Below are 10800 nucleotides of genomic sequence, written 5' to 3'. Positions count from 1 at the left end.
GGCATTTAAAAGCTGTTTAATGCATAATCCAGTAATAGTTACGTGTTTCATAGGTAAAATGTAAAGTACTGTTCATATCACATTTATCTATCAGTTCATATAAAATTTAGATACCAGAAAATTACTACTTTTTATATTGGTTGAAGTCAAAAGGAAGATTTCAGATTTTGATATAAATCTATGAAATAAAAAATGTCATGAAATATAAAACATTTATTTCAGAAAATTGTCATATAATGGAATAAAAAATTATAATTAAATAACTTTTCTCGCAAATATTTACACTACTTACACTTCGAGGGCCACTGCTCGCCATTTTCAAAATCGAGTTTTTCACACTGGAAATTCACGTAGATTGTTTGACGTTTGGTCAATTCACGTAAACCTTATGTGATGATTCTATTCATTTTAGGGGATGTTCGTATAACATTCATTTTCGTCACGTAAAATATTCAATTTGACATTTGAAACCATTCTACGAGGTGCACATGAGGACGAGACGCCACTGATATAAGAATAGTTTTACTTACTATCACTTACATTGATTTCACAATTTCTCTGCTCTCTGATGCATATACGATTAATATGAAACGATTCGAGTGCCTTGGTAGCATGACTGAAGACCCTGGGAGCATGTACTAATAATGATGAATAAATTTCTTTCTAATTCGTGTTACAGATGACTTATAACACGATAGCTGAAGTGAATCATTTGAACTTCAAACAAACGCTAATAAGAGAAAAATACTGATCTTATTCATACGCTAAACGCTTTATTTAGGTTTTCAACCTTCTACCTCAGAATAACATTTCGAAATATAGTTATTATTTGTGGTTTTACCATAGTTTATCGGCAAATACGATCTCTTTGAATATGCTATCCTGCTTGTCGTGACTGACGGTAGTCTTTTTCGATACAATCGCATCATGTACTTTTTCCTTCACGTCACCCGCTTTGAAATCACTTCGGATGTAGAATAGCCGCACTACTTGATCTTCCGTGAGCGAAGGGTAACTGGAAAGCAGTGTGTGAAGATCCAAAACTAGCATCTCAGCGTCGCAGGTCAAAAGATTTGCCAGGTTAGAGATAACATCAATGGGTGTATCATTTCGGGAAACATTAGGGGCAACCTTTTCGAAGAAAGCCTTAATTTGTTTGCTTTCCTTTACAATTTTCTTGGCTAGAATATCGCATTCCTGACGAGTTTTGCTCAAACGCTTTGAAAGCATAGCTTTGATATAGCGCTTGGCTACCAGACGTTGTGCTTCATTGATCACATACTCGAAATTTATGGAACGAAGATGGTTATAGTCCTGTAAATTAGGATTAGATTTTTCAACCTGTCTTGAACATTAATAATTAATATGGGATAGTTCACCTGAAAGTAATCTTCGAGTGTAACACAAATGGTATCGACAGACACTGTCGAACCGACCCACTTTGCAGTGAATAGATCGTTGAAATGGACTTCCAGATCGAGGAATGCTTCTTCTAGCAAAAACAGACCAGCTTCATCTCGAAGCGTTTGATAAGTCATCAATAATCGACCGAATTCTTCGTAATGTTGCGGCTTGGATTTAGGCCAGTATAGCTGTTTCATTTGTTGTGCCAGTTCAATCATTTGTGCACAATTGTTTACGATAGTAATAATATGTTGAGTGAAAAATGGAGCAAGGCTCCGATCTCGGAAATGACGTTCTTTATACTCGATTATAGCGCCACGATAATTGTGACCATACTTGATCACTTGCTGAATGCTTAGGATCAATGCGTGGAACGTTAGATCGGAATGTATTGTATTTGTGACCTGAAGGTTTTGATCAATCATCTGAAATATAATGACCGGTGCTGAAGTGTGATAGAACTGATCGGCTGAATCCACCTGAACCCCGTTAATCCAGTCAGCTTTCTCAGTTTCTAAAGTTTTAGTCATCCAGTCCTGGTAATTTCTTTCCATCGTTTTGAGATAAGCCGTTTCCATCCCTTTCAAAACCTGGTCGCTAACTAATGTTCCAACATTAGACAAATCAATCAGCAAATCAGGATGTTGCATCAATTCACGACCGGGATAGGTGTTCATAATCCAGGATAAGATTGTAACGAATTCATTTCCTTCCAATCCCATTTGAATCAGTTCTTCCAACTAAAACCAAACCAATATTAGTTCACTATTTCTGTTAGTTGATGACAGTTACTTACATATTTGGACAGCGCATTGTGATACATGCTTACATATTCCTTCAAAATGTTATAGTGAGGTGGAAAACAGGGCACACACAACGATTTAACCACCCGCAAATCCTCCAGAATAAATTGCCGAGTTAATTCGAGATCTCGTACCAACCATAGCTTATTGTCCGATCGTTCCTCGAGCTTAGACCCTTCAATTCGTTGAATAACTGCTTCATTCAGAACTTGCATTGCTTTTTTACGCCATTCTTTCGGTCGCCCAGGGGGAATAAATCCAGTTTGTTTTTGTTGCTGCAGTGCAAAAGCATCAGCTTTTTCCTCACGTTCAATAATTCTTAGAGCTGTTACAATGACGGTTGGTTCTTTGCGAACAGTGTTCAGTGTTCGCTGTAGAATCAAACGAATCTTTTTTTCCAACGTAGATGAAACAGATTCCACTTTTTCAAAGTATCGTTTCAGTGTAATTTTGTCATGTGCGTTCTGCTTCGGAAGCTTGTGTAATTCGAAAAGCAAATCATCTCTTGAATTTTCCAAATCTGAAAGACACTGGTGCGCATGAAGCAACTTGTCCTCTTCAATCCATTGCATTGTTTTGGCCACGCTTGATTGTACCGTGAAGATGTGTTTCAAATTCTCCATAGCCGTCATGTATTGTGAGTGTTTTGCGTTCTCATCTCGCACAGATTCCAGAGCTTCGTATATTGCCGGAACATCAGTAAGCTGCGAAACAGCACCTTTCGTCAGCTGATCTATCTCACCGATATCCTCCAGAGCAGACTGCAACTTTTTAACCCCAATTTTAACGTCATCTGTTTGATTCTGCATACAGGTTTTCAGCATTGATTCAATTGAGACTTTTTTTCGATAAACACGATGACGATATTGGTCCACTTTTTCCAATTGACCTGGCCGCTGGAACATGTTTTTTATTTCCTTTATAGCCGCTTGTCGGGCCTCTTCATCGATCTGTTTCAGATCCATTGAAAAACAATATTGAAATGATTACTTAAAAGTAGAATTTAATTAGAAACTTTGCCAATAACTGTAATAATCAACTAGCTCATCCATAATCAATCTAAACAGAATGGAGCACGTTCTTATATTTACACGCTTGCTTGTGGCTACTCAGTTGTGAAAAATGGTGTTTTACCAAAAATTGGGTACAACCTTTTCAAAATAATCTCAGAGGGGAATAAAATCGATTTTACACAGAGAAAAATATTGTGAAAGCAACTAATTTTTTTTCTCACGCAACGATTTTTTTATTGAAATAGAAAATTTGGATTAATTATAGCAAATATTGTTGCTTGAAATTACAAAACTAGATAGTTGATTAGTTGATAGTAAATTAGATTGTTTCAACTAATATTTTGCTGTCAACTTCTTGACAAACAATATTAGATAAATGGAACATTTGTAGTGCTTTGAACTTAAAAACTTGGCAGTTGAAATAAATAAGCTATAAACCAAAAATGATTAGTATTTCAACATACGCTTTTGCTTGTCAAAACTATACATTTTTGTTTGTCATTAAGAAATAAAGAGATTTCTTTTAAGGTCATTTCTGGAACTAAGTTTATTTTGATTGTTCCAAACCACGTGTTAACTTTTTTGACTATCCATGGGAGAGAAAATTCTCTGGTTTATATGGAACATAACAGATACAGTTTATTAAAATAATAAACTTAGTTGTATCATAACACAAATAAGATCATAGAAAAAATGAACCAACCTTTTTCTTGATATGAATGTCAAACATGATTGAATCAACAAAAACATTGAGAATAACATCAACTCACTTTTGGTGATATGTAATAATAGATAATTTTAGTTGTAGAAGGGAGAAATTGGTTCAAAACAATCATAGTCTAGCTTGGAATGAACAGAAATCATATTAAAAGATCTACTGACTGTTTTGTTATTTAAAACAAGCTTCATTTCTCTGCGCGTTGAAAGCGATTAGTAAGTGATTAGAAACGTTTATATAGGCTGTCATATGGACAGTGTGTAAAACTTTGAATGAGCAGCGTGACGAATACTGGCTGATGTTACTGTGATCAACCCAACTTTGGATGCAATATTCACATGATGAATTTAGGAATGAGTGAATTGAACACTGATGAATAGTTAGATGGCCCAGCTCATTAGAAAAAATGCGGTTTAGTAATTTGTTCAACTAAATCATGGAATCAAATATTTTCGCTTTGCAAATCAAGAGTAAATCTAAGCGCTAAGAAACAATTTCGGTTTAAACAAACTCTGAGTTATTACAACAAATTTGTTTGTTAATATAATAACAAAAACAATTCAAATTTTATCCAAAAACCAACATATTTTTTAAACAACCAAAACATGTTTGAAACAAACAAACTGCAGTATTAAATCAACCGTGTTTTTGTATGAATCTGCGATATCTTAGTTGATAAAAACAGTAAGAGTTGAAACTACTGTAAATTGGTTTGAAATAACTAATTTTTGAATTGATATGCAACTAAACGTTTTGCTATTTTGAGCAATTGTAATTTCGCCAATAAATACTCGAGTTATTAGCAGTTCATCCAATGATAACATACGCTCTTGCTGATGGTTTCGCAGTATTCTTCGAAAAAACTATTTATATTTCAACTATGACAGACTTTAAAAACTACAATTGCATTTACCATTATTAGTTATCTTTTCTGAACGAATAGGTTGAATAAACCATTTTAGACAGGATCAGTTTTAAAAATCTTACAAGGACGATTCGAAAATGGGTATAATTTATACACAATTTGCATAAATTTAGATTAGTGTGTTGAGTCTTGGTTGACAGTCGAACACACGTACACCACGTCAATAGACTTTGCTTTGTGTGCACAACGCGACGAACAAGGAAGACGGGGACGATCGCTGAAAACAATAATTCGTGCATAATCTTATCATTTTACTATACATTTTGATTGCATTTTTATCATATATTAAGTAAGGTGACATTTTTAAACGATCCCACTTTTCGCCGGTGCAACAATTCAAATACATTTTAAACATATCAAAGATGGTAAGCTTTATACAATTTTATACTCATATTGAAATGAGTAATATCTGGAAAATGTAATCCATGTAACAATCTTATTTCCATTAGTCCGAAGCTCAGATTTGCGATATTAGCTCAGAGGTAAAGGAGGAAATCAGCAAGTTTCGATTCCGTCGAAATGCGAGCAACACAGCACTAATTTGTAAGTTAATTTAGACACTGCTTTGAAACTGATTGCTCCTCATTGATGATTCATCATATGAAAAACTTTTAGAACTGTCCTTTACACGTACTTATGTCGTTTCCGTTTTTTTTTAGTAAAAATTGATCGGGAAAAGCAACTGGTTACGGTGGATGAGCTGTTGGACGACATCACCGTTGAAGAACTGCAGGAGCAACTGCCGAGCCATCAGCCGCGTTATATTATCTATAGTTACAAGATGGTTCACGACGATTCACGAATATCATACCCGATGTGTTTTATCTTCTATACTCCACGCGATAGCCAGATGGAATTGTGTATGCTGTATGCTAAAACTCGAATGGCTCTACAACGGGAAGCTGATCTTACTAGATACTATGAAATTCGTGAACTAGACGACATGACCGAAGACTGGCTGAAGGAAAAGTTAAGATAAAATTCAGGGATTTGGAATAGACCAATCATTGAAGCCAAAAGTCGCCAAGCATGCATTATCTATAGATTTTAAATTTTCTATGCTACGAAAATCCCTTTTGGACGAGATTTTAGATGTGGGCTCTAAGATGTACATAGTGCCACTTATTTCATTTAGCACATAGCATTGCTATCAAGACAAACTGTATAGAATGGAAGTATTTCGAGTTTTTCAATTTTGTTATGTCGCTTAGAAATTACGTTAGCATGTATGAATATATCAAATATGTATTTTGAAGTCCACCGATAAATACCGCAATATTGATTTCTTATATTTTATTATAATTCAAAGCTACATTTCATATTTGAAAAACAAAACTATGTTAATTTTTTTCGCAATATTCTATTTAGCATTTTCGTCTAATAACGGCATTTGACAGTAGTTGGAGAGAAATAGAGTTAGTAACGTCTTCATTTGAATACGAAGTTACACTAAAAGGCGAACTCGTACAAATATCGTAGAGCATAATATAAATTCAAACAATCATTTTTATGCAACTTTCGTGCTGATAAGATCATTACACATAGACTTTTGATATTTGGTTTAAAGACTTTTTATTAATATTGATTTCAAACGAACAGAGTGTAGAAATGCTAGTTTCTGTCATTCCGTGGAGTACAAATGAAAATTTTATACTGCATGAAAATTGTTCAAATACTAATTATGTTTGAGAAATGTGCGGTATTTTTTTTAATAGCAACAGTTTTTAACAAAAACCAGTATGTTTATTGAAGCGGTTATTCAAAGCGAGATTTGCTCAGCACCATAAAAAATTTCGTTATGACACGACATGGAAATAACGTAGAATAAGTTATTGAATAATTTGTATACCCAACTATTCCACGTAAGACGTAATCGAATCGGATACAGGATTATTTTGTGTGAAACTTTCGAAGTACAAGATAGTACGTATATTGAATTACTTAGTAGTGGTTATGAAAAAATAAGCCGAATAGGAATCATATACATTTGCAGCATAATAAAGGCTGATGAATATCTATCGGTGTGATTTGAAATTAATCTCGTATATCCGAAATATATGCTAAGAATCGCACTTAATTGCAATAATAATATAAGTAATATGTTGGTTAATATACTATTCTATCTTGTTCATATCCAACGCTAGAATTTACCAGAATTACTACTATCCGTAGTTGAGAGTTCTTAAATCGATATTTTAGTGGAAGAACTCCAAAGAGTATTTCAACATTTTTTTATTGCTCTATCCACAAAAAGACGTATGAGTAATTAATAAATATCAATAGATGTCGGTGAATCTTTTTGAAGAGAACATCGAATCGAATCGAAGGATTTATTTTGTGCTAGAATTAGTAAGATGTCTGATGGAGACTATGCCAATCAAACGGTTTTCGTGTACTTCAACAGAATCCGAGCTCGGTATTTGAAAGTAAAACCTCAGCAACATTTTCCGAGGGAGATTTTCCTTAACGATACCGGAATCGACCTATATGAGTGGAAATTTCTCATTCGTATTTCGTGTTCGTGTTGCAGAAGATGCTCATCCTTGTCAATAAAAATATTCTCAAAAATTTCTTCAAACCTGTATTACCTGCTTTTGTATTTGTTATTTAAAATCATTTTGTCGCATGACTACGTCTTTTGTTTACTATACTGATCAGGGTGTCATTTCGCATATTTCACTCATCAAGAGAGTTATGAAATAAAAGAAAAAAGGTTGTAAGATTGTTGCCAACATCACGTTCAATACGTGAAATTTGTTCTAACAAAGTTCTGTTTGTTGATTTTTGCGGCCGTTATAACCGACCAACATTTGAACATGCCAACAGATCTCTTTACGAGGTTTGAGGCCATTTCGTTGAAAGCCATTTCTCCGAAAACCATTTCACAGAAAGTTTCATCAATCATTGACCTACAATCATACATCTGAAATATCTACTATTACAAATGAATGATAAAAAGGGGAAGGTTTAACTAAGAAAGAATATTCTTGATTCCAAATTCCACTTCCAACGGCGGGCCCCTAAAGTGAGTTTTTCAAATAATTAATGCGATGTGATTGGCTCTAGCGGTCTTAAACTAAACATTTGTTTTTGCCCGACGTTTGGAACACTAGTTTTGATCTTTATCAAATGTTCTTATTTAAGAGACCGTTAGACTCAAATGCAGTACAATATTACCTTTACAATGGTTTCATCATATTTAAAAATTAAACGATATTCATGCTCCAGACGATTCTTGAAAATTCTTTCAATGAAATGATTCTTTTGACGAAACCACCCTTTTCGGTGAAACGACGCTTTCTATAAAACGATCCATTCGGCGAAATGACGCGCTTCCCCATTCGAAAATTGAACCAGTATTGAATTAACCCGCAATGAACGCAGTTTTGCTACGGGACCATTTTAACACCGACATTCAGATGCTTTGAATTCGAGCAGTGTTCCGAAGATATCGTTTAAGCCCCGCCTGAATACACTCACTACACTTATTTGATGATAAAATGAATTCAATCATTACAAAGAAACATTAGTTTCATGTACATTAGTCACATTTTCGAATCTGGCCAATACTCCAGCAATACCTTTTTTGTATCTTAGCAATATTTAGCAGTGCATCCAATGTCCTATTTCTTAAAAATCGTATCTAAACCTTGCCTCGTAACAAAACGTTAGGAGAAAACGGACTCTTTTGACATAAGCAACTTACGAAGCTCAGGAACAGCATTCCATGCAGGTCGGTAACTATTCGCAGCATCTGGAATAGAGGAGAACCGGCAGCGTTGGGTCATTTTTCTCATGATATTTTTTTAACTATAATTAACAAGTGTTCAAAAGTTCTACACTCTGGCATTTTAGTATACCATTTTACCTTCATTGTGGATTAAAAAAATTGTATTTTTTGTAATTTATACATAAAAATCGACCTTAAAAATTTGTTTACATATGACATATGAATTTGTTGACATTTCATGACATATGGCGATTGTTTTGGGTCACAACTATCAAAACGGAATTTATAATTTTTTCAATTGATAAAACTAAATAATACTTTTCCTTGTAAAGAGGAAAATGATTGAGGTGGTATTTGTTCTCAAATTCATATTTTTATTAGAAGCAATATCTTAAATTATGATGCAAAATGTCATGCAAGTAAAAATGAAAAATTGTGAGCGAAATTATACTTACTTAACGTTTGTTTTTTTTATTGTTTTTTCTAGGTGGTGAGGACCATAGCTTAAAATGGTCATGTAATCTCAACGAAAGGATCCAATCCAACAGCCTCATTTTCAATATTTTACTGTCTCTTTCGTAAATGAACGACACCAGACCAAACGAAGAGAAACGAACTATTTTCGTTTTTCATTAAAAAAATGAGAGAGTATAATTGCCAACTGCACTCTTTCCTCTATGACAAGACTAACGTCTGCAGGTAGCATCAGCTGAATTTCAATTCTCATTCTTTCATCGATGTATTGAAAATCTGTGACGCTTGGCTATAAAGAGAGACTAAAATATGACAAATCAACGTAATTACACCCCAGAACCTCTTTGGAAACCAAAACTGCTACAGATTCGAGCACCAACAGGTAAAAGTCATTGTGAAACCTTTTTCTGTCATTTTCGATTCTCAAAGCTTCGGTTGAATATCAACACTGTATACTATGGGATTTTTACTAAAAGCCGCAAATGGCTGAAAGTGTAAATGAAAGAAAGAACATCCGCTTATGCCATTGACTGGACGTGGATTTCGTTCTCATAGTTTGCCAGCGAAGCTGAGTTTAGCATTAATTTTCTGTCATTTACGTCGATTTTGAGACAATGAAAATGATTTTTATTAGCTCTGGTGAGGATTTCTTACTTTTTTGTACGAAACGGCACATTTCAGGGCCTTTCTGACTCTCTTTTTTCTCTGTTCATGGCCCAAGGCACCCGGATGTGCATTCTAAGATATTTATTTATCAAAAGCTTCTTGCAACACTTTTTTTGAAATCTATAAAATCATATTTTCTGATACTCAAATAAATAAATGAAACGAAACCAAATATTCATACTGCCGTTCCAAAAATGTTGATATTTTTCTTTTCGTGCGAAGTTATCAAATATTTTTGATGAAATTTAGATGGAGGTCATTGAAATTACTCTCTTCGCTTGCAATTAAAAATTCAAATAAATTCCTTCATTACATTCCGATAAAACACGAGTGGCCCAAGGCTGCCGACTCTCCCCTATACAATTTAGCTAGTTCCATGCATACTTTTAATCAGGGAGAAAGTTCCTACGAAACTTGTTCTATACTTTCAAATTGCCATTAGTTCCACCTGTACTTCTAGGCAGCGAAAAAAATTACGCAAAAATGAAATGCTCAGTTTAAATCGTTTTAATTCGGGAGTCTTGACAATAGATGATCAAATAAAGTCCTACTAGCGACATTGGTGTCCGATATTTTTTCCAAATGCAACCCACATAGATTTCTCAAAAATAGCTCAACCTCTTCACTAACCTGGATTGAAATGAAAGGTCTTATTGTCTCCTCTAGTGCTATTGAATTCCGAATTATTTGAATTCACATGATAATGAATGTAAACAATTTAAAATCCACATATAAATGGAATTTTCCAAGCTACTATATAAACTTTTTTCAATTTGCATGTTTTGTTAGTTAATGGCAAAACAAACTCATGTTCCGAAAGTATCGAATGTAATTGTAGCAATTTCGAGTTACTGAGTTTTCTGAGTTGAGAAACTTACTTTAGGTGAATTCGGAAATCTTTTTCCTGATTACATTCATAAGATGCGTTCACAGTGGCTGTTGTACTCTATTCAATTTTTTTTTAAATTAATTCATGAACAATTATCCAACCATCTCTAGCACAGAGAACAGACATCTAGGTAGGGATTTCTGTGTATGTAAGAAATTTAACGATTGTTTGGCAAAGT

At 34.1% G+C, this 10800-nt stretch overlaps 2 protein-coding genes across 2 annotated transcripts; one reads left to right on the top strand and one right to left on the bottom strand.

Annotated features, from left to right (window-relative positions):
• Positions 1 to 751: 751 nt before the first annotated feature.
• LOC131428328 (exocyst complex component 3) lies at positions 752 to 3266 on the bottom strand. Its single transcript, XM_058592220.1, has 3 exons — positions 2201 to 3266; positions 1380 to 2144; positions 752 to 1314 (listed from the first exon to the last, which is right to left on the bottom strand). Exons 1-3 carry the CDS (start codon positions 3170 to 3172, stop codon positions 838 to 840), a joined length of 2214 nt encoding a protein of 737 aa, XP_058448203.1. The 5' UTR covers positions 3173 to 3266; the 3' UTR covers positions 752 to 837.
• Positions 3267 to 5016: 1750 nt separating this feature from the next.
• LOC131428327 (glia maturation factor beta) lies at positions 5017 to 6881 on the top strand. The gene is made up of 3 exons (XM_058592218.1): positions 5017 to 5228; positions 5313 to 5406; positions 5523 to 6881. Exons 1-3 carry the CDS (start codon positions 5226 to 5228, stop codon positions 5840 to 5842), a joined length of 417 nt encoding a protein of 138 aa, XP_058448201.1. The 5' UTR covers positions 5017 to 5225; the 3' UTR covers positions 5843 to 6881.
• The last annotated feature ends 3919 nt before the right edge of the window (positions 6882 to 10800 follow it).

This window comes from Malaya genurostris, chromosome 2, assembly GCF_030247185.1.
Source record: "Malaya genurostris strain Urasoe2022 chromosome 2, Malgen_1.1, whole genome shotgun sequence".
In the NCBI taxonomy this organism is placed as follows: Eukaryota; Metazoa; Arthropoda; class Insecta; order Diptera; family Culicidae; genus Malaya; species Malaya genurostris.
The sequence above is the reverse complement of the archived record's forward strand: the minus strand, read 5'-3'. Positions and strand labels throughout refer to the sequence as shown.

Coding starts and splice junctions, on each gene's coding strand:
- LOC131428327 (XM_058592218.1), top strand. Junction 5,407..5,522: donor GAGCAACACAGCACTAATTT/GTAAGTTAATTT, acceptor GTTTTTTTTTAG/TAAAAATTGATCGGGAAAAG.
- LOC131428328 (XM_058592220.1), bottom strand. CDS start 3,172: ATGGATCTGAAACAGATCGATGAAGAGGCCCGACAAGCGGCTATAAAG. Junction 2,145..2,200: donor ACAATGCGCTGTCCAAATAT/GTAAGTAACTGT, acceptor GTTTGGTTTTAG/TTGGAAGAACTGATTCAAAT. Junction 1,315..1,379: donor CACTCGAAGATTACTTTCAG/GTGAACTATCCC, acceptor CCTAATTTACAG/GACTATAACCATCTTCGTTC.